The sequence below is a fragment of the Salvelinus namaycush genome, chromosome 7, assembly GCF_016432855.1.
Source record: "Salvelinus namaycush isolate Seneca chromosome 7, SaNama_1.0, whole genome shotgun sequence".
NCBI lineage: Eukaryota > Metazoa > Chordata > Actinopteri > Salmoniformes > Salmonidae > Salvelinus > Salvelinus namaycush.
The window spans coordinates 8,460,246-8,484,420 of NC_052313.1; the positions used below are offsets into that span (position 1 = coordinate 8,460,246).

The 24,175-nt window shown below is 44.6% G+C and overlaps 1 protein-coding gene across 3 annotated transcripts; it reads right to left on the reverse strand.

The window, feature by feature from the left end:
• Positions 1-3,058: 3,058 nt before the first annotated feature.
• On the reverse strand, positions 3,059-24,135 carry LOC120050933 (nucleoporin p58/p45-like). 3 transcript variants are annotated; one of them, XM_038997471.1, is made up of 13 exons: positions 23,716-24,135; positions 22,467-22,615; positions 21,545-21,811; positions 17,354-17,513; positions 17,173-17,238; positions 16,493-16,667; positions 16,301-16,380; positions 16,026-16,144; positions 14,823-14,905; positions 14,523-14,721; positions 5,094-5,177; positions 4,086-4,181; positions 3,059-3,534 (listed from the first exon to the last, which is right to left on the reverse strand). In XM_038997471.1, the coding sequence occupies exons 1-13, from the start codon at positions 23,784-23,786 to the stop codon at positions 3,365-3,367; spliced, it is 1,719 nt and encodes a 572-aa protein (XP_038853399.1). In that variant the 5' UTR covers positions 23,787-24,135; the 3' UTR covers positions 3,059-3,364. The 3 variants fall into 3 exon arrangements, with proteins under 3 accessions (XP_038853399.1, XP_038853400.1, XP_038853401.1); XM_038997472.1 differs by lacking the exon at positions 5,094-5,177; XM_038997473.1 differs by lacking the exons at positions 4,086-4,181; positions 5,094-5,177.
• Positions 24,136-24,175: the final 40 nt, after the last annotated feature.

Consider the following 24,175-nt stretch of genomic DNA (forward strand, 5'->3'; position numbering starts at 1 on the left):
TTTAAAGATAAATATCATAAAATATAAATAGTGACACGAGGAACAAATACACGAATAACAATAACGAGTAAAAGTAACATGGCTATATACAGGGGTAGGAGTAAAGTGACTACACAACAGGATAGATAAGACAATAGCTGCAGCAGTGTATGTGGTGAGCGTGAAAGTGTGTTATGTCAGTATGCATGTTTGTGCATTTTGTGTGTTGGGGTTTCAGTGTGTGCGATTTGTGGGAAGAGTCCAAAAAGTCAATGCAGGTATTTTTTAGTAATCATGTTAAGCAGACTTATATATACACTTAGCCGGAGGAAGAAGGGAGGGGTCGTGCAAAAAAATTGCCAGCCCTGAAGATGTTGATCGGGTCCACTAATACAGGACTAGTGAAGGTCCAGTACAGTTCATCTAATAATACTTGTGGAATATAAAAATACTTGCTTGATACCTTTTCCAGTTTCTTGAAATACTTTGTGAAAACTAAAATGGTTTAGGAATTCCTTTTCCATTTTATTAGACACTCTTATCCAGAGCAACTTACAGTACTGAGTGCATACATTTTCAATATGGTCCCCAGTGGGAATCCAACCCACAACCCTAGCAACTAAGCCACATCATCACAAACCACATTGTTTTAATTCGTGGTGATAGAAAATCTACAGGTACAAACCTAGATGACCAGCGTACATTGAGTGGTTTGTAAGGATGGTAAATTAAATTAATACTGCACAAAAAGTAGTTTTCCATGTTATTTGATCAAGAAAAATATTTAATTTGATGTGGATGTTTTGTGTCTTTGACCATAACTTTGCACCTTATAATGTAAATGTTTGAGGACAGGGTTGTGTTCTTTCTGGATTCCATTAGAATGACATCACAGAGAAAGAGACAGGGCAACAACTCTTACAATTCCAACTATTCAATCCTCCAAGATTCTGTTCTTAACTATACAACTATCTTTTCAGGCTAAGTGGGGAGACAGATATTTTTGTTGTTGCCTGTGCTACAGAAGTCTATATCGGTCTGCTAATACTAGTAAAGGCCCAGTGCACTACTTTATATCATTTCTTATGTATATATTTTATTCTGATTTTTCAGGGGCGTTGTTGCAGTACACTCAACACCCCTACTTCCCTCAGCTATGGCCTTATGGCAGAAGCTGTTCAGGGTCCTGTTGGTTCCAGGTGCATTGGTATCGCTTGCCATGCGGTAGCAGAGAGAAGTCTATGGCTTAGGTGGCTGGAGTCAGAATTTTTTGGGCCTTCTGACACCGCCTGGAAGGAAGGGAGCTTGGCCCCAGTAATGTACTGTGCCGTACTCACCACCCTCTGTAGCGCCTTGTAGCCAGGTGCCTTGCAGTTGCTGTACCAAGCCGTGATGCAGCCAGTCAAGATGCTATTAAATTGTGCAGCAATAGAACTTTGAGGTTCTGAGGGCCCATGCCAAATCTTTTCAGCCCTCTGTGGGGGAAGAGGCGCTGTCGTGCCCTCTTCACGACTGTGTTGGTGTGTGTGAACCTTGTTAATTCCTTAGTGATGTGGACACCAAGGAACTTGAAGATCTCGACCCGCTCCACCACAGCCCCATGGATGTGTATGGGGTTGTGCTCACCCCTCCGTTTCCTGTTGTCCACAATCAGCTCCTTTGGTCTTGCTGACGTTGAGGGAGAGGTTGTTCTGGCAGTGTCTGACCTCCCTATAGGCTGCCTCATCATCCTTGTGACTTCCCTTCCCTAAACCCTAACCAGACATTTATAACTAAACCTTCTTCCTTGTTTATAACTAATATATTCATAATTAACCATAAGTTCTTGTTCCATCTGTGCCCTAACCCTTAGCGTTTACATTTAAACATCAATGGGTTGAGGTCAGAGTTAGATGTCCCAAGAATCCCATTTAGACTTTTCCGTTTATACATGGGCAGGCTGTCTGCTCAGAAGAAAAACATTTCAACAATAACAGTCATACCAAAGCAAAGAATCATCAACATAACTTTTATTATTAAACTGCTGTTTGAAAATACAAGTTGACCTTTATCACCTCAGATGAAAAGAATAGCTAATGGCATCACTATTTGGTAACAGAGAATCAGACTAGACAACTGGAAAACAGACAGCAATAGGATCATCCTCCACCCACCATACAACAAGACCGTGATCTACTGACTGACTGACTCTCACACACCAGTTCCGGTACAGAGGTTATTTCCAATTATGGTTATGATCAATCCCTTTCAGGTTCTAACTTGTATGAAGGGCTGTGAGGGACATTCAGCATGGCCAAGTTCTCTCCCTTGCACACGCACACACTCTCTTTCGCTCTCTCAAACACACACAGCGTATAAAAAAACCCCCCAGCAATCATGATGAAACAATAATAAGGTTTAAAAATTAAACACAGGTAATGAAACTTCTCCAAATGTGCTGATCGGTTTGAACTGTTAGTTGAAACTAGTTACTAGCTAGTTATGCCTCCCTCTCTCCTGCTCCTACCCCACTCCTCCCTCCATCCTGGTCCTACCCCCCTCCTCCCTACATCCTGGTCCTACCCCCCCTCCTCCCTCCCTCCTGCTCCTACTACCCCCCTCCTCCCTGCTCCTACCTTCCCTCCTCCCTCCTGCTCCTACCTTCCCTCCTCCCTCCCTCATGCTCCTACTACCTCCCTCCTCCCTCCATCCTGCTCCTACTACCTCCCTCCTCCCTCCATCCTGCTCCTACCCCTCCTCCCCCCCCTCATCCCTCCCTCCCTCCTGCTCCTACCCCCCTCCTCCTACCCCCCATCCCTCCCTCCCTCCTGCTCCTACTACCTCCCTCCATCCTGCTCCTACTACCTCCCCTCCTCCCTCCTGCTCCTACTACCTCCCTCCTCCCTCCATCCTGCTCCTACCCCCCCTCCCTCCTCCTACCCCCCCTCCTCCCATCATCCTGCTCCCACCCCCCTCCCTCTCCCCTCCCCCTCATCCTGCTCCTACCCACCCACCCCCCCCTTCTGCCCCTACCCACCCCCCTCCTCCCTGCTCCTCCCCACATCCTGTCCCTCCCCCCATCCTGCTCCTTCCCACCCATCCTGCTCCTTCCACCCATCCTGCTCCTTCCACCCATGCTTCATGACAGATATAAAAATAGAGATCTGGGACAGACTGTTACCCCCGTCTCCACCTCCCATGGACAGCTCTAGAAGTCACCCTTAGGCACAGATCTAAAATAAACCTACCCTCCCCAAATCCATCTAAAATGGACTGCGACCCATTTAACCCATTATACAAACGCGGACAGTTCTGGAAGTCATAAGAGCTAGGATCAGCTTTCCTTCCCCAAATCCTAACTGTTACCCCACTGTTCCCTTTGCCCCTCAGAGCACCGGTGGAGAGACTATCTCTTGCCTCTCTTGTTTCCCACCGGGGGCTTCTTGAGCTGTAGCAGTGGACCTCCCGTGCCGAAGCCCGTGGCGGTAGGGTTGGACACGCCAAACGTCAGGCCGGCAGACGCGTTGAGCCCGGGGTTACTGAAGTTAAACCCCGAACTACTGCTGCTACCAAAACCTGGAGGGAGGGGGGAGGAGAAGAGAAAGAACATGAGTTATCCATATTTAGTATGCTCACAGGGTGTCTGCTGAGACATGAGTTATCCATATTTAGTATGCTCACAGGGTGTCTGCTGAGACATGAGTTATCCATATTTAGTATGCTCACAGGGTGTCTGCTGAGACATGAGTTATCCATATTTAGTATGCTCACAGGGTGTCTGCTGAGACATGAGTTATCCATATTTAGTATGCTCACAGGGTGTCTGCTGAGACATGAGTTATCCATATTTAGTATGCTCACAGGGTGTCTGCTGAGACATGAGTTATCCATATTTAGTATGCTCACAGGGTGTCTGCTGAGACATGAGTTATCCATATTTAGTATGCTCACAAGGTGTCTGCTGAGACATGAGTTATCCATATTTAGTATGCTCACAGGGTGTCTGCTGAGACATGAGTTATCCATATTTAGTATGCTCACAAGGTGTCTGCTGAGACATGAGTTATCCATATTTAGTATGCTCACAAGGTGTCTGCTGAGACATGAGGTGAGGAGTGTGTGTGTACCTGCGCTCAGGCTCCCTCCCGAGGCCTTGCTGGCGGAGGAGAAACCAAATGAGCCCCCCGTCGCAACCCCCCCGAAACCTGGACCCCCACCAAATACTGCAGGAGAGAGAGAGGGAGCCAAGCTTTAGTAAGACATTCACTAACTATGCTGCTACGACATAAATATATATGAGAGAGAGAGACAGAGAAAGAGAGAGAGACAGAGACACAAAGAGAGAGAGACAGAGAGACAAAGAGAGAGAGACAGAGAGAGACAGTTCCTGGACACACACTCTATGCTAACTATGCTGCTACGACATAAATATATATGAGAGAGAGAGACAGAGAAAGAGAGAGAGACAGAGAGAGACAGTTCCTGGACACACACTCTATGCTAACTATGCTGCTATGACAAGACAGAGAGAGCTTAACTTCATAGACACGGGTACGGACACACATACACACACTGCAAGGGCGTGTGAGGAAAAGAGGGAGTTAAGCCTCCGTAATGGCTCACTGACAAACAGGGTATACTGACGAGTACACCAATGAGGAAAGAGCAGCTGGTTTCCAAACAGGGTATACTGACAAGTAGACCAATGAGGAAAGAGCAGCTGGTTTCCAAACAGGGTATACTGACAAGTAGACCAATGAGGAAAGAGCAGCTGGTATCCAATGAAGAGAGTAAAGCATAGAGACACACACCATACCCCAGGTACAGGCAGACTGTTGTTTCAGCCCTAGATAGTGAAGAGCTTAAAAACTCAGATACATTCCCTAATACTGCCACCTGTCTCACACAAGAGGGGGAGGAAGAGAGGATGAGGAACAAAGGGTGAGGAACAGAGGGTAAGGAACAGAGGGTGAGGAACAGAGGGTGAGGAACAGAAGAAGTTAGAGATAAAAATAAAGACATCAAGAGATTGAGATCAAGAGATAGAGTCAGAAAGAGGGGGATAGTAAAAAGTAGGAGGAAGAGAGGTAGATGGATGGGGATGAGACAGACTAATGTAAAAAGACAGGTACTACCTCCAAGGCCTGATGAGCCCATGCTAGAGCCCACTCCTGAGGCAAAGGGGTTTCCCAAGCCAGACCCCAGGGGCGCCTGTCTCCCTGAGACAGACAGAGAGAACATAGCTTACTCCTCTGGACTACAGTCTGTTACTGAAGTCAAGTTCCCCCCTCTCCTCTGCAACGTTCAGTGGTGGTATAGACTGTGTGTGAGTCCAAGAGTGTGAACAGAGTAACATCTCAGGACCCTGTGGATCAGTGGTTCTATATTACATATATTACATACAGTAGTCTTCTCAGACTCCCCTCCCAACACTAACCTTATGGCCACATCGAAGTTGTTCCCCTTGATATACCTAATGACTACTGATAGGCTGCTTATTAGTGATAATGGAACTATGAGACTGTGGATTGATTTTCACAGATCAAATGGTAAAATGGCAATTCCACGGTAACGGAGTGATGCTGAGACTCAGATTTTTCTAAATGGATGTCAAACAAAAAACAATGATTGCAAAGTTAAACAAACCATACAACTCTATGCACAAGGACGATTTAACAGTTTCCACTAAACATTTCACAAAAACGCATTGACAGTGCATTCGGAAAGTATTCAGACCCCTTCCCTTTTCCCATATTGTTACAGCCTTATTCTAAAATGGATTCAATAAGGTTTTTCTCCCCTCAATCTACACACATTACCCCATAATGACAAAGCAAAAACAGGTTAACATTTTTGCAAATGTATTTAAAATTAAAATAAAGAAAAAAAACTAATTTACATAAGTATTCAGACCCTTTGCTACGAGACTCAAAACTGAGATTATTTGGAATGATTTGGAAAAGCACACATACCTGTCTATATAAAGGTCCCACAGTTGACAGTGCATGTCTGAGCAAAAACCAAGCCATGAAGTCAAAGGAATTGTCTATAGAGCTCCGAGACAGGATTGTGTCGAGGCACAGATCTGGGGAAGGGTACCAAACATTTCTGCAGCATTGAAGGTCCCCAATTAAACAGTGGCCTCAATCATTTTTTAAATGGAAGAAGTTTGGAACCACCAAGACTTCCTAGAGCTGGCCGCCCGGCCAAACTGAGCAATCGTGGGAGAAGGGCCTTGGTCAGGGAGGTGACCAGGAACTCGATGGTCACTGACAGAGCTCCAGAGTTCCTCTGTGGAGATGGGAGAACCTTCCAGAAAGACAACCATCTCTGCAGCACTCCACCAATCAGGCCTGTATGGTAGAGTGGCCAGAGGGAAGTCACTCTTCAGTAAAAGGCACGACAGCCCACTTGAAACAAGATTCTCTGGTCTGATAAAATCAAGATTGAACTCTTTGGCCTAAATACAAACTGTCAAATCTGGAAGAAACCTGGCACCATCCCTATGGTGAAGCATTGTGGTGGCAGCATCATGCTTTGGGGGTGTTTTTCAGCGGCAGGGACTGGGAGACTAGTCAGGATCGAGGCAAAGATGAACGGAGAAAAGTACTGAGAGATCCTTGATGAAAACCTCCTCCAGAACGCTCAGGACCTATGACTGGGGTGAAGGTTCACCTTCCAACAGGACAATGACCCACACAGACAAGAGAATGCAGGGGTGGCGTCGGGACATGTCCTTGAGTGGCCCAGCCAGAGCCCGGATTTGAACCCGATCGAACATCTCTGGAGAGACCTGAAAATAGCTGTGCAGCGACGCTCCCCATTCAACCCGACAGAGCTTGAGAGGATCTGCAGAGAATAAATGGGAGATACTAAGTAAAACGTACTGAGTCAATGGTCTGAATACTTATGTAAATGTGATATTTCAGTTTTGTATTTTTTTAAATAAAATTTGCAAACATTTATTTAAATCTATTTTTTCTTTGTCATTATGGGGTATTGTGTATAGATTAATGAGGGGGGAAAACAATTTAATACATTTTAGAATAAGGCTGTAACGTAACAAAATGTGGAAAAAGTCAAGGGGTCTGAATACTTTCCGAATGCACTGTCCTTGAAGAACAGTGTAGATGGTGGAAGTTGTTAAATCATCCTTGTGCATAGAGTTGTATGGTTTATTTAACTTTGCAATCATTGGTTTTTGTTTTCTGAAAAATCAGTCTCAGCATCACTCTTACATTGGAATTGCCCTAAAGTAGATGTTGGTGTGATAGAAACATGGCAGCTAGGACCTTCACTCAATCTCAGGGCACCAGTCTTGTTTCTTTTTAACGGTTCTCAAATTGGATTTTAGAGTTGCAGCCTCCGCTATAGTATTAGTTAATTCTCTTAAATCCAATTGGATTTCTAAAATGAGTGATTTACCAGTCAAAAAGAAACAAAGACAAGGTCGCTCCTTTAAAAACGGATTTATTGTCAAATGAAAGCAATTCCACTTACATAAAAAGAGACAAACAGTTAGGACACAACCGATTGTTAATTCCTAGCTGCTATGGTTGTATTTGATACGTTCTCCAAAACGGTTCAAGATTCCAAGAGTGAAGGAACTAGCATGTGCCAGGAAAAAATGCAGCACAAACAATTATTAATATATGTCAAGTTTCAAAAGGCACACAATATTATTTAGTGTCAGACATATGCATCAACAACAACAAGCATTGGTTTTATATAAATTTATATAAATATAAACTGGGTGGTTCGTGCACTGAATGCTGATTGGCTGACAGCCGTGGTGTATCAGACCATATACCACGGGTATGACAAAACAGCTATTTTTACTGCTCTAATTACGTTGGTAACCAGTTTATAATAGCAATAAGACACCTCAGGGGTTTGTGGTAAATGGCCAATATACCACGGCTAAGGGCTGTGTCCATGCGCTCCAGGTTGCGTCGTGTTAAAGAACAGCCCTTAGTCGTGGTACATTGGACATATACCACACCCCCTCGGGACTTATTGCATGCGCATACATATACAATTCCTCACATTTAATCCTAGTAAAAATTCCCTGTCTTAAGTCAGTTAGGATCACCACTTTATTTTAAGAATGTGAAATGTCAGAATAATAGTAGAGAATTATTTATTTCAGCCTTTATATCTTTCTTCACGTTCCCAGTGGGTCAGAAGTTTACATACATACATACAAATTAGTATTTGGTAGCATTGCCTTTAAATTGTTTAACTTGGGTCAAACGTTTAGGTAGCCTTCCACAAGCATCCCACAATAAGTTGGGTGAATTATTGGCCCATTCCTCCTGACAGAGCTGGTGAGGTCAGGTTTGTAGGCCTCCTTTCTCACACACTTTTTCAGTTCTGCCCACAATTTTTGTGATGGCCACTCCAATACCTTGACTTTGTTGTCCTTAATCCATTTTGCCACAACTTTGGAAGTACAGTGGGGCAAAAAAGTATTTAGTCAGCCACCAATTGTGCAAGTTCTCCCACTTAAAAAGATGAGAGGCCTGTAATTTTCATCATAGGTACACTTCAACTATGACAGACAAAATGAGAAGAAAAAAAATCCAGAAAATCACATTGTAGGATTTTTAATGAATTTATTTGCAAATTATGGTGGAAAATAAGTATAAGTATTTGGTCAATAACAAAAGTTTCTCAATACTTTGTTATATACCCTTTGTTAGCAATGACAGAGGTCAAACGTTTTCTGTAAGTCTTCACAAGGTTTTCACACACTGTTGCTGGTATTTTGGCCCATTCCTCCATGCAGATCTCCTCTAGAGCAGTGATGTTTTGGGGCTGTTGCTGGGCAACACGGACTTTCAACTCCCTCCAAAGATTTTCTATGGGGTTGAGATCTGGAGACTGGCTTGGCCACTCCAGGACCTTGAAATGCTTCTTACGAAGCCACTCCTTCGTTGCCCGGGCGGTGTGTTTGGGATCATTGTCATGCTGAAAGACCCAGCCACGTTTCATCTTCAATGCCCTTGCTGATGGAAGGAGGTTTTCACTCAAAATCTCACGATACATGGCCCCATTCATTCTTTCCTTTACACGGATCAGTCATCCTGGTCCCTTTGCAGAAAAACAGCCCCAAAGCATGATGTTTCCACCCCCATGCTTCACAGTAGGTATGGTGTTCTTTGGATGCAACTCAGCATTCTTTGTCCTCCAAACACGACGAGTTGAGTTTTTACCAAAAAGTTCTATTTTGGTTTCATCTGACCATATGACATTCTCCCAATCTTCTTCTGGATCATCCAAATGCTCTCTAGCAAACTTCAGACGGGCCTGGACATGTACTGGCTTAAGCAGGGGGACACGTCTCGCACTGCAGGATTTGAGTCCCTGGCGGCGTAGTGTGTTACTGATGGTAGGCTTTGTTACTTTGGTCCCAGCTCTCTGCAGGTCATTCACTAGGTCCCCCCGTGTGGTTCTGGGATTTTTGCTCACCGTTCTTGTGATCATTTTGACCCCACGGGGTGAGATCTTGCGTGGAGCCCCAGATCGAGGGAGATTATCAGTGGTCTTGTATGTCTTCCATTTCCTAATAATTGCTCTCACAGTTGATTTCTTCAAACCAAGCTGCTTACCTATTGCAGATTCAGTCTTCCCAGCCTGGTGCAGGTCTACAATTTTGTTTCTGGTGTCCTTTGACAGCTCTTTGGTCTTGGCCATAGTGGAGTTTGGAGTGTCAATGTTTGAGGTTGTGGACAGGTGTCTTTTATACTGATAACAAGTTCAAACAGGTGCCATTAATACAGGTAACGAGTGGAGGACAGAGGAGCCTCTTAAAAAGAAGAAGTTACAGGTCTGTGAGTGCCAGAAATCTTGCTTGTTTGTAGGTGACCAAATACTTATTTTCCACCATAATTTGCAAATAAATTCATTAAAAATCCTACAATATGATTTTCTGGATATTTTTTCCCCTCATTTTGTCTGTCATAGTTGAAGTGTACCTATGATGAAAATTACAGGCCTCTCTCATCTTTTTAAGTGGGAGAACTTGCACAATTGGTGGCTGACTAAATACTTTTTTGCCCCACTGTATGTTTGGGGTCATTGTCCATTTGGAAGACCCATTTGCGACCAAGCTTTAACTTCCTGACTGTTGTCTTGAGATCTTACTTCAATATATCCACATAATTTTCCCACCTCATGATGCCATCTATTTTGTGAAGTGTACCAGTCCCTCCTGCAGCAAAGCACCTCCACAACATGATACTGCCACCCCGTGCTTCACAGTTGGGATGTTGTTCTTCGGCTTGCAAGCCTCCCCCTTTTTCCTCCAAACATAACAATGGTCATTATGGCCAAACAGTTATATTTTTGTTTCATCAGACCAGAGGACATTTCTCCAAAAAGTACAATCTTTGTCCCCATGTGCAGTTGCAAACTGTAGTCTGGCTTTTCTATGGCGGTTTTGGAGCAGTGGCCTTTCAGGTTATGTCGATATTGGACTCGTTTAGATACCTTTGTATCGGTTTCCTTCAGCATCTTCACAAGGTCCTTTGCTGTTGTTCTGGGATTGATTTGCACTTTTCACAACAAAGTAAGTTCATCTCTAGGAGACAGAACGCGTCTCCTTCCTGAGTGCTATGACGGCTGCGTGATCCCAAGGTGTTTATACTTGTGTACTATTGTTTGTATAGATGAACGTGGTACCTTCAGGCGTTTGGAAATTGCTCCCAAGGATGAACCAGACTTGTGGAGGTCTACAAATTTATTTTTCTGAGGTCTTGGCTGATTTCTTTTGATTTTCCCATGATGTCAAGCAGAGGCACTGAGTTTGAAGGTAGGCCTTGAAATACATCCACAAGTACACCTCCAATGGACTCAAATTATGTCAATTAGCCTATCAGAAGCTTTTAAAGCCATGACATAATTTTATGGAATTTTCCAAGCTGTTTAAAGGCACAGTCAACTTAGTGTATGTAAACTTCTGACCCACTGGAATTGTGATACAGTGAATAAGTGAAATAATCTGTCTGTAAACAATTGTTGGAAAAATTACTTGTGTCATGCACAAAGTAGATGTCCTAACCGACTTGCCAAAACTATAGTTTGTTAACAAGACATTTGTGGAGTGGTTGAAAAACGAGTTTTAATGACCCCAACCTAAGTGTATGTAAACTTCTGACTTCACCTGTATGTATATATAAAATATGCCAAACCCTCCAGACCAGGCCCCAGTATTGCCATCTGTGTTAGTAAAGTGATCCAGTAGGGAAACTACACCTCCCCAGCCAATAACCTCAGTGTTGTACATACTACATCCCAGAACAGCTTATTGGCTCTATGTAGCTGGCCCTGAGTCCGTAACACTGAGTGGAGGGACTGTCTCAGACAGTCAGTCCAACCACTACCAGTCTTCTGATCTCATCGAAGCCCTCAAAGGCCCAAGATTCATCATAGTCCTGTTAGCCATCACTGTTATACACCAACAGGAGTCTGCCATCTGCAGCAGCCCTATGAGTTCCAGAACCAATCAGAGTTCCAGTTCCACATTATCTACTCATTCTAGAATATTCCAGAGTGGTTCTGGAAGGTTAGCGTGAGAGGGTGGACAGACAGGTCAGTCCAGAGCAGCAGTTAATTATCTCAGAGCACAAATTGTCACTCAGAATACAGAAAAATACTGATTATTGGCACCAATGTTCCCACTGGCCTTCCCCAAGCAGTCGATACGAGCAGCAAGATCACGGTCTCTACCTTGATAAACTAGTGAGTGAGGTAATACTGAAGCCCTTCTATTGAATAGATAATGAAACTAAAGAAAACTAGGTTCCGTCTATACAGAAGGTCATCAGCCTCTCTGCTATCTATTTCCTGGAGCCAGCTAGGCCTGCATGGTAGACCACCCGCCAGTGTTAAGTAGTGTGTGTAGGAAATACTGTTAAATCACAATCATTATCTCAAAAGGTTAATGTAGAACGCAAAGTGATAAATTCAAAGTTGGATGGACTGTCAGGTAGAAGTGTGTGTATTTAGACCAGGGGTGTCAATCTCATTTTTATGGAGGGTCTTGTGTCTGGGTTTTTCCTTTCAATGAAGACCCAGACAACCAGGCGAGAGGAGTGCCTTACTAATCAGGGACCTTAATTCATCAGTCAAGTACAAGGGAGGAGTGAAAACCCCGACACTCGGCCCTCTGTGGAATGAATTTGACACGTGCTTTAGAACAGTGGTTTGCAACCTTTTTGGGGTACTTTACCACCAACTGAATTGTGTTCTGCCCGGAGTACCCCTGAAGTACCCCCTCATGCATTTTACCAGTAACCCTATGGTCTCATGAGTCTTCTCCAGTATCCCCTGTGGATAGGCCAAGTACCCCAGGAGTCCTAGTACCCCTGATTGGGAACCCCTGGTTTAGACTTTACAATGATCATTACCAGCTACAAGTCAGTCAGTCAATGTTCTATCTACAATGCAAATAAAGTCACACAGACACATGCATACACCTGGCCACTTTAGTAACCAGAGCCTGCTATTATTGCCGTGACAACTCCATGATAACTTAACAAGCTGCCATGGTTACAAAAACACTTCAAATCTTTAACTGAAATTAACACACAAAACAACCTCTTCTGCATGACCTGCACAGTAAGTCAGTGTTCCCACACAGTACATATTTTTGTTGTGGCCCAGGACAAGCACACCAGATTCTACCTGTCAACTAATCATCAAGCCCTTGACCAGTAGAATCTGGTGTCCAGGGCTACAACAAAAGCGTACTGTTGTGGGTACTGAAGGAACGGAGTAGGGAACCACTGCAGTGAGTAACACTATGCTTGTAACACTAGGCTATACACCCCTCAAACTACACTCTGGACCTTCAAGCCAGTTCCACTGCCTTGTTTCATTGTTGCCCTCTAATCAGGAACTGATTTAGACCTGGGACACCAGGTCAATTAACTATCAGGCAGAACAGAAAACCTGCAGGCTTTGGACCTCGTAGGGTAAGAGTTGAATACCTGTCAAACTCAATCCATGGAGGGCCTAGTGTCTGCATGTTTTTGGTTTTTCCTGTCAATTAAGACCTAGACAACCAGGTGAGGGGAGTTCCTTACTAAATCAGTGACCTAGACAACCAGGTGAGGGGAGTTCCTTACTAAATCAGTGACCTAGACAACCAGGTGAGGGGAGTTCCTTACTAAATCAGTGACCTAGACAACCAGGTGAGGGGAGTTCCTTACTAAATCAGTGACCTAGACAACCAGGTGAGGGGAGTTCCTTACTAAATCAGTGACCTAGACAACCAGGTGAGGGGAGTTCCTTACTAAATCAGTGACCTAGACAACCAGGTGAGGGGAGTTCCTTACTAAATCAGTGACCTAGACAACCAGGTGAGGGGAGTTCCTTACTAAATCAGTGACCTAGACAACCAGGTGAGGGGAGTTCCTTACTAAATCAGTGACCTAGACAACCAGGTGAGGGGAGTTCCTTACTAAATCAGTGACCTTACTTCCTCAAAGAACAAGGGAGACGTGAAAACCTGCAGACACTCGGCCCTCCGTGGAATGAGACTGACACGTGCAATACACTGTCGGTCTAACTTTTAAGTGTGCATCAAGGCATACACACACACACACCATGGTCCTCATCTAAACCAGTTTGTACAATCGCGCGATGCCAGAACACTCACTTGGCAGCACCACATACTAAGATATGTTATTCTCAATAAAAGCAAACGAATTCAGCTTCACAACAAAGCACCTTCATTAAAACGATATTCAAATAGAGACTGAACCTAAAGACATTCAGCCTCCAGGTTGAGTTATTGAAGGGATTCTAGTCTGTCTGGGTCAGATCTGAGAGCTGTGAACACCCAGTGAGTCCAGGAATCTGACCACTCTACACTTCTTTATTCATCCTTCATTTTAGGTCCCATCCCTCCTTGTTTCCAGTAGAGGAAGAGCCTTACTGAGATCATGTTAAGTGCTTCTATTTTAGATACAGATAGAGAGATAGAAGAAAAGCATAGCCATCTGAATATAATAATCGTTTGGTGGATGCTTAGGTTTGTTCTATTTCACACATACACAGAATTGGAAATGTGTTTTTTTTGCATACCCCAACTCTCCCTGAGACACCCTCAGAGTAGAGTCACAGCCAGGGACTGCTATTATCAAGTAGGGTCAGATTCCAACCAGCGACCTTTCAGTTACAGGCCCAACGCTCTAACCACTAGACTACCTGATGAATAACGGTTGCTAGGTTTATGGACAGGCGGTTTCAACAAACGGCCCGCTAGAGACACTTCTGGTAACTTCTGACACATATAGCGCCAAACCACAGGAAAAAACGGACTGAAAAGGGTTTGGCACTTGCTATGATTCTTTCATATTTTCTTCCTCCAATCCTCCAACTCTCCCCCTTTCCAGAGTAAAAAACTCAACAGAAAGTTTGGCACTGGCTACATTGCTTTTCATTCTCCTCTTTCTCGCTCTCCCCCTCAGTCTCCCTCTGTCAGACTGAGGGGTTGGTAAGGTGAAAGGTCAAATACGAAGGGTCAGGGTTCTAGAACTTGAAGGCGGAGTTCACACCTGGGCCGGGCTGCTGCTGGCTCAGCGTGGCTGCCATGGCGACCGCTGCTGCGTTAGGGACACTGCCGAACGGGGCGGGACCGATTGTGATGCGTGGGGCGCTCTTCCACTTCTTACTGGCCGCCCGCTTGGACTCGAAAACATCAGTGGAGTCCTCCAGGAAGGCCCGGCGGTATCCCAGGTACTGCTGCTTCAGGATCTACCATAGAGGAAGAACCTCAATCCCTTCATTCTAAATACTTTATTTATAGCTCTTGGTGATTGGTCAAGGTGATGTTGTTAGCGGTCTGTAGGACTTACCTTGACGTTCTCGTGTACTGACTGGAGCTGAGCAGCCAGACAAACAAACGTCTGGTACAACTTCTGCATGGCCAGAGACAGATCTACACATGCAGTATGAAGAGAGAAACACAACAAACACAGAGTATGAAGTCAGGAGTCCTGAGAGGTGATTCTCACCCTGTGGTGTGATGTGTGATCCACTTCCCTGTGTAGAGAGGTGATTCTCACCCTGTGGTGTGATGTGTGATCCACTGCCCTGTGTAGAGAGGTGATTCTCACCCTGTGGTGTGATGTGTGATCCACTGCCCTGTGTAGAGAGGTGATTCTCACCCTGTGGTGTGATGTGTGATCCACTGCCCTGTGTAGAGAGGTGATTCTCACCCTGTGGTGTGATGTGTGATCCACTTCCCTGTGTAGAGAGGTGATTCTCACCCTGTGGTGTGATGTGTGATCCACTTCCCTGTGTAGAGAGGTGATTCTCACCCTGTGGTGTGATGTGTGATCCACTGCCCTGTGTAGAGAGGTGATTCTCACCCTGTGTAGAGAGGTGATTCTCACCCTGTGGTGTGATGTGTGATCCACTGCCCTGTGTAGAGAGGTGATTCTCACCCTGTGGTGTGATGTGTGATCCACTTCCCTGTGTAGAGAGGTGATTCTCACCCTGTGGTGTGATGTGTGATCCACTGCCCTGTGTAGAGAGGTGATTCTCACCCTGTGGTGTGATGTGTGATCCACTGCCCTGTGTAGAGAGGTGATTCTCACCCTGTGGTGTGATGTGTGATCCACTTCCCTGTGTAGAGAGGTGATTCTCACCCTGTGGTGTGATGTGTGATCCACTGCCCTGTGTAGAGAGGTGATTCTCACCCTGTGGTGTGATGTGTGATCCACTGCCCTGTGTAGAGAGGTGATTCTCACCCTGTGGTGTGATGTGTGATCCACTTCCCTGTGTAGAGAGGTGATTCTCACCCTGTGGTGTGATGTGTGATCCACTTCCCTGTGTAGAGAGGTGATTCTCACCCTGTGGTGTGATGTGTGATCCACTGCCCTGTGTAGAGAGGTGATTCTCACCCTGTGGTGTGATGTGTGATCCACTGCCCTGTGTAGAGAGGTGATTCTCACCCTGTGGTGTGATGTGTGATCCACTGCCCTGTGTAGAGAGGTGATTCTCACCCTGTGGTGTGATGTGTGATCCACTGCCCTGTGTAGAGAGGTGATTCTCACCCTGTGGTGTGATGTGTGATCCACTGCCCTGTGTAGAGAGGTGATTCTCCAGCTCCTCTATCTGCTGTCTGTACTGCTGCAGCTGGACCTCAAACTGATCCACTAAACACCGGAAATAACTAGAGAGAGAGAGAGACACAGAAAGAGAGAATGACAGAAGAGAGAGACAGGATTCAACTTATTAGAGATAAAATGCAGTAGGTGAATCTATGTGGTTCTGAAGGAAAACGTGCTAAGGTAAGTTCAGGGGGTGTGATGATGATGGGACTACTCACTCATAGGGAGCTGTATTTTCATGTTGGAGTCCAGAGGGGGTCTTCTGAGTCTGTAGAGCTATGTCTGCATTCTTCAACTCCTACACACACACAGAGAGAGAGAGACCCCCACTATCAAGCCCAGCAACACTTAGGGCAATTTAGTTTTGATCCTGAATTCCTCAAAGGACAATGTGACTTCAGTGTGTGTACCAGCGCAGCCTCCATCTTCAGGTGACCTATAGCCAGGGCGTTTCTCTGTAGTCCTGAGGCGCTGACAGACAGCAGCTGTTTGAGACTCTTGATGTCATCCTGAACCTTCAGCATGGCTTTAGATGACATCCGGCTGATCTCCTCGTGAAACTGCTTCTGCTCCTTCACAAACTTCCTACAGGACGGAGAACTCACACGTCAACACAATGGATATTCATGACCAAAGACAGTGTTAGAGATGTAGACACTCACACGTCAACACAATGGATATTCATGACCAAAGACAGTGTTAGAGATGTAGACACTCACACGTCAACACAATGGATATTCATGACCAACGACAGTGTTAGAGATGTAGACACTCACACGTCAACACAATGGATATTCATGACCAAAGACAGTGTTAGAGATGTAGACACTCACACATCAACACAATGGATATTCATGACCAAAGACAGTGTTAGAGATGTAGACACTCACACGTCAACACAATGGATATTCATGACCAAAGACAGTGTTAGAGATGTAGACACTCACACGTCAACACAATGGATATTCATGACCAAAGACAGTGTTAGAGATGTAGACACTCACACGTCAACACAATGGATATTCATGACCAAAGACAGTGTTAGAGATGTAGACACACGCGCATGACGATGCACGACTTCCTCACTTACTGGAAATGGTCTACATCCTGACAGATGACTGGAGGCAAGTTTTCATCTTTCAACGCTTTACTGTCCCTGAAAGAGAGAGCGAGAAACCCATTATGACAACCATAAGGAGCAACTGCAATCAGTCATTGATCACACTGCGGAATCTTATTGGTCCAGACAGGTGTCAGTCAGTAGTACTTACTGTGGGCTGGCCCCTAATGATTTGTCGCTCTTTTTCTCTGAGGAAGTGCTGAAGTCAACTCCGCCCAGTCCAAGGCTAGGGGCCGCTGAGATCGCGGTCGAGGTAGAGACTAGGGAACCTAACGTCAACCCCCCTGAACCAAGAGTGGTCTGGGCTAAACCTGGAAACACACACAAGAGTTAACATAAATAAACCCAACGACACAAACACACATACAGAAACAACCTCGCAAATGTGTTCGTCCCATACAACCCTACTGCTAACCCCAGTCCTCCCAGAGTGGACTGTCCCATACAACCCTACTGCTAACCCCAGTCCTCCCAGAGTGGACTGTCCCATACAACCCTACTGCTAACCCCAGTCCTCCCAGAGTGGACTGTCCCATACAACCCTACTGCTAACCCCAGTCCTCCCAGAGTGGACTGTCCCATACAACCCTACTGCTAACCCCAGTCCTCCCAGAGTGGACTGTCCCATACAACCCTACTGCTAACCCCAGTCCTCCCAGAGTGGACTGTCCCATACAACCCTACTGCTAACCCCAGTCCTCCCAGAGTGGACTGTCCCATACAACCCTACTGCTAACCCCAGTCCTCCCAGAGTGGACTGTCCCATACAACCCTACTGCTAACCCCAGTCCTCCCAGAGTGGACTGTCCCATACAACCCTACTGCTAACCCCAGTCCTCCCAGAGTGGACTGTCCCATACAACCCTACTGCTAACCCCAGTCCTCCCAGAGTGGACTGTCCCATACAACCCTACTGCTAACCCCAGTCCTCCCAGAGTGGACTGTCCCATACAACCCTACTGCTAACCCCAGTCCTCCCAGAGTGGACTGTCCCATACAACCCTACTGCTAACCCCAGTCCTCCCAGAGTGGACTGTCCCATACAACCCTACTGCTAACCCCAGTCCTCCCAGAGTGGACTGTCCCATACAACCCTACTGCTAACCCCAGTCCTCCCAGAGTGGACTGTCCCATACAACCCTACTGCTAACCCCAGTCCTCCCAGAGTGGACTGTCCCATACAACCCTACTGCTAACCCCAGTCCTCCCAGAGTGGACTGTCCCATACAACCCTACTGCTAACCCCAGTCCTCCCAGAGTGGACTGGCCCACACCGAAGACTATTACATTATCAGAAAGGTGTGACACACACAAAGAAACAAACTGACAGATCATACACAACCTCTAAATAAGGAGAGATAAGAGACAGATATGTAGTTAACTAAGCAGTAGGAGTCATGTTAGAGAACAGACAGAGAGATGTAGTTAACTAAGCAGTAGGAGTCATGTTAGAGAACAGACAGATAGATGTAGTTAACTAACCAGTAGGAGTCATGTTAGAGAACAGATAGATGTGGTTAACTAACCAGTAGGAGTCATGTTAGAGAACAGACAGATGTAGTTAACTAACCAGTAGGAGTCATGTTAGAGAACAGATAGATGTAGTTAACTAACCAGTAGGAGTCATGTTAGAGAACAGACAGAGATATGTAGTTAACTAACCAGTAGGAGTCATGTTAGAGAACAGACAGATGTAGTTAACTAACCAGTAGGAGTCATGTTAGAGAACAGACAGATGCAGTTAACTAACCAGTAGGAGTCATGTTAGAGAACAGATTGATGCAGTTAACTAACCAGTAGGAGTCATGTTAGAGAACAGACAGATAGATGTAGTTAACTAACCAGTAGGAGTCATGTTAGAGAACAGATAGATGTAGTTAACTAACCAGTAGGAGTCATGTTAGAGAACAGACGGATAGATGTAGTTAACTAACCAGTAGGAGTCATGTTAGAGAACAGACAGATGTAGTTAACTAACCAGTAGGAGTCATGTTAGAGAACAGACAGATGTATTTAACTAACCAGTTGGAGTCATTTTAGAGAACAGATTGATGTAGTTAACTAACTAGTAGGAGTCATGTTAGAGATCAGACAGATGTAGTTAACTAACCAGTAGGAGTCATGTTAGAGAACAGACAGATAGATGTAGTTAACTAACCAGTAGGAGTCATGTTAGAGAACAGACAGATAGATGTAGTTAACTAACCAGTAGGAGTCATGTTAGAGAACAGACAGATAGATGTAGTTAACTAACCAGTAGGAGTCATGTTAGAGAACAGACAGATAGATGTAGTTAACTAACCAGTAGGAGTCATGTTAGAGAACCGACAGATAGATGTAGTTAACTAACTAGTAGGAGTCATGTTAGAGAACAGACAGATGTAGTTAACTAACCAGTAGGAGTCATGTTAGAGAACAGACAGATAGATGTAGTTAACTAGCCAGTAGGAGTCATGTTAGAGAACAGACAGATGTAGTTAACTAACCAGTAGGAGTCATGTTAGAGAACAGACAGAGAGATGTAGTTAACTAACCAGTAGGAGTCATGTTAGAGAACAGACAGATGTAGTTAACTAACCAGTAGGAGTCATGTTAGAGAACAGATAGATGTAGTTAACTAACCAGTAGGAGTCATGTTAGAGAACAGACAGATGTAGTTAACTAACCAGTAGGAGTCATGTTAGAGAACAGATTGATGCAGTTAACTAACCAGTAGGAGTCGTGTTAGAGAACAGACAGATGTAGTTAACTAACCAGTAGGAGTCATGTTAGAGAACAGACAGATGTAGTTAACTAACCAGTAGGAGTCATGTTAGAGAACAAACAGATGTAGTTAACTAACCAGTAGGAGTCATGTTAGAGAACAGACAGATGTAGTTAACTAACCAGTAGGAGTCATGTTAGAGAACAGACAGATAGATGTAGTTAACTAACCAGTAGGAGTCATGTTAGAGAACAGACAGATAGATGTAGTTAACTAACCAGTAGGAGTCATGTTAGAGAACAGACAGATAGATGTAGTTAACTAACCAGTAGGAGTCATGTTAGAGAACCGACAGATAGATGTAGTTAACTAACTAGTAGGAGTCATGTTAGAGAACAGACAGATGTAGTTAACTAACCAGTAGGAGTCATGTTAGAGAACAGACAGATAGATGTAGTTAACTAGCCAGTAGGAGTCATGTTAGAGAACAGACAGATGTAGTTAACTAACCAGTAGGAGTCATGTTAGAGAACAGACAGAGAGATGTAGTTAACTAACCAGTAGGAGTCATGTTAGAGAACAGACAGATGTAGTTAACTAACCAGTAGGAGTCATGTTAGAGAACAGATAGATGTAGTTAACTAACCAGTAGGAGTCATGTTAGAGAACAGACAGATGTAGTTAACTAACCAGTAGGAGTCATGTTAGAGAACAGATTGATGCAGTTAACTAACCAGTAGGAGTCGTGTTAGAGAACAGACAGATGTAGTTAACTAACCAGTAGGAGTCATGTTAGAGAACAGACAGATGTAGTTAACTAACCAGTAGGAGTCATGTTAGAGAACAAACAGATGTAGTTAACTAACCAGTAGGAGTCATGTTAGAGAACAGACAGATGTAGTTAACTAACCAGTAGGAGTCATGTTAGAGAACAGATAGATGTGGTTAACTAACCAGTAGGAGTCATGTTAGAGAACAGACAGATGTAGTTAACTAACCAGTAGGAGTCATGTTAGAGAACAGACAGATGTAGTTAACTAACCAGTAGGAGTCATGTTAGAGAACAGACAGACAGATGTAGTTAACTAACCAGTAGGAGTCATGTTAGAGAACAGACAGATAGATGCAGTTAACTAACCAGTAGGAGTCATGTTAGAGAACAGACAGATGTAGTTAACTAACCAGTAGGAGTCATGTTAGAGAACAGACAGATGTAGTTAACTAACCAGTAGGAGTCATGTTAGAGAACAGATTGATGCAGTTAACTAACCAGTAGGAGTCATGTTAGAGAACAGACAGAGAGATGTAGTTAACTAACCAGTAGGAGTCATGTTAGAGAACAGACAGAGATATGTAGTTAACTAACCAGTAGGAGTCATGTTAGAGAACAGACAGATAGATGTAGTTAACTAACCAGTAGGAGTCATGTTAGAGAACAGACAGATAGATGTAGTTAACTAACCAGTAGGAGTCATGTTAGAGAACAGACAGATGTAGTTAACTAACCAGTAGGAGTCATGTTAGAGAACAGACAGATGTAGTTAACTAACCAGTAGGAGTCATGTTAGAGAACAGACAGATGTAGTTAACTAACCAGTAGGAGTCATGTTAGAGAACAGATAGATGTAGTTAACTAACCAGTAGGAGTCATGTTAGAGAACATACTGGAACCCAACGATAGACCTGTGGACGGGGCTGTACTCGTGGCCACACCCCCTAGGTTGAGAGCAAATCCTGTGGCTCCTTGTTGTGGAGCGGTGGAGGTGAGGAAGGAGCCTAGCGTCAGTCCTGCCCCTGAGGGGGCCGAGGAGGCAGCAGTGAGGGAGAATGGTTGGGCCGAGGCAGAAGGTTTATTGAAGGCCATACTAAAGCCCGTGGTAGGGGCTGTAGAGGCTGCTGGGGCACCTGGGAGAGACCAGGAAAGAGCTGGGTTAAAGGTAGATTCAACCTATGACATCAACGAGAACAAATTAATCTGCAGAGACTGCTACTATTGGTTTGTCATGCTAAGGCTCAAATTGGGATCAGCTAATGGTGGACGTGGACGTCATGACCCATGTGTAGCTACGTTGACGGAACATTTGCCTAACTTACGGCCTTTAGTGGGTGCAGCAGCACCTGTGGTGAAACAAGAACACAACTCCAACTCCAATAATCACCTACACATACATCTATGTGATGTCTGTGCATTTCTTTGTGCGTGGGTGATAGAAACAACAAGCAGGGGGCAGGTCTGCAGAGGGAGAGAGACAGACAGTCGTAACAACGTGGGTGATAGAAACAACAAGCAGGGGGCAGGTCTGCAGAGGGAGAGAGACAGACAGTCGTAACAACGTGGGTGATAGAAACAACAAGCAGGGGGCAGGTCTGCAGAGGGAGAGAGACAGACAGTCGTAACAACGTGGGTGATAGAAACAACAAGCAGGGGGCAGGTCTGCAGAGGGAGAGAGACAGACAGTCGTAACAACGTGGGTGATAGAAACAACAAGCAGGGGGCAGGTCTGCAGAGGGAGAGAGACAGACAGTCGTAAAAACATGTGTGTGTGTGGTGTGTACCTACCTGAGGCAGGAGTGTTAAAGGAGAACCCCCCAGTAGGTTTCTGTGCGAACAGGGACCCCCCCAGGCCCAGAGAAGAGGTGGTGGTGGTGGAGGCTGCACCACCCAAACCACCCAGAGTAAAGCCACCCATACCTGCTGCAGCTGGGGTACTAGAGAGAGGGGGTGAGAATGAGAGGGAGAGGGGGGGTGAGAAGTACAAAACATTACTATGCAAATATGCTTCACCTGTTATATATATATATATATATTACAGTTTTTATGACACTGTCACAAACAATGTATATCTGTTTTGATGTTGACTGGGTACAGTAAGGATGACAGCAAAGGCCCAAGTCTAAAACTCACACTGATTACAAACAATCACACAGCCCCTCTCTCTCTAGCAAACACACACCTTCAGAAGAGAAACACAAGCAGTTGATGCATCCATAACACATGTGGTAGTTAGCAGTTGATCATGACTCAGTTCCATTATATTACACATATGAGTCATTGGACGAAGTAGTCTTCTGTAGGGGGGGTTTTGTGGTACTGTACGGTTTTGGAAGCACGAGGTCCTTATCTTTCATATCAGCTTGAAATAATTTTCTAAAAACAAAAAAGGTTAACCTTTATAGGGTTAGAATTCCCACATGGCCACATTTCCATGTTTACAGCGCTTGTTTACGGAAAACATACGGAAGACAGATGACCTGTGTGAATTAGGAAGACAATGTGGTCTACCTGTACTAATTAGCTATCTGCGTTTCTGAACGTCTGTGCTGTGTAAACGGAAGACAGATGCCACAAATATGTTGTCACTGAAAAAAACTGTCGCTCCAACAGTTAAAACGGTGTACAGTAAGTGTGTATTTTGCATTTGTGAAATTATTGATACGATATTAAAGTAGAGGGATTTATGTTTCTAGAACCGTACCGCAATTGAGAATCGACTTGCGTTTAGATGGAGTATTTGGCTGTTTTGGCTTCCACTCCAGAGACAATTCGGCATTTACACACAGCATGTAACGTTAGCTAAGGAAGGTCCTTGGACTAAGTAGTAACGTTATGCTCCTTTAATCTAATATAGCTAGGTAACTACTTAACGTCACAATTTTGACAGTGGGGTTTATTACGATTACTACTGGATAGCTAACGTTAGTTAACTACCTAGTTAGCCAGTTGATAACAATCCATGCTGGGTAAGTTAACATAACTATGCCCGAGATAAATCAGCTAATTTACGTGAGCCGTGGCCAACACTTCTTACCTGGCAGTGCCTCCAAACGAAAACCCCCCGCCAGTGTTCGTGGTTCCAGATCCGAAATTAAAACCTGACATCTTTTAACAACAGGTCAATATTTTGATATAACTTTTGTTAGCCGATTGTTCACTAGCTAGCAACTAGCTTTGGGATAAAAAAACAAAAAAAAACACCCGCGTGGAGGCCCAGTCTAACACCCTGGTGTTATGAAATCATGGTAAACTAAAATAACCACTATTCGGCTATTTCAACTCACACGCTTAGTAACGTATAACATTTTACAAAGATCGGAAACTTAGTAATTTATGCACAAAACCAGCACTAAAATGTTAACGTTCCTTCTCGACAAGTTCTTTTTTTCCGCTTCACCCGCAGTGTAGCTATATTTTCCGGTTACATTGGCCTACTAGGACAGTGATGTCTGGAGGATTTTTAACAGATTGGACGGTCATGTCGGGACATCTAG

Bases quoted from the DNA above. Each gene is read 5' to 3' on its own strand.
- LOC120050933 (XM_038997471.1), bottom strand. From the start codon at position 23,786: ATGTCAGGTTTTAATTTCGGATCTGGAACCACGAACACTGGCGGGGGG. The intron at 17,514-21,544 runs GTTAGTTAACTA...GTGTGTTTCCAG, and splicing joins CTCTAACATGACTCCTACTG to GTTTAGCCCAGACCACTCTT. The intron at 16,668-17,172 runs GTAAGTGAGGAA...TCCGTCCTGTAG, and splicing joins CAGGATGTAGACCATTTCCA to GAAGTTTGTGAAGGAGCAGA.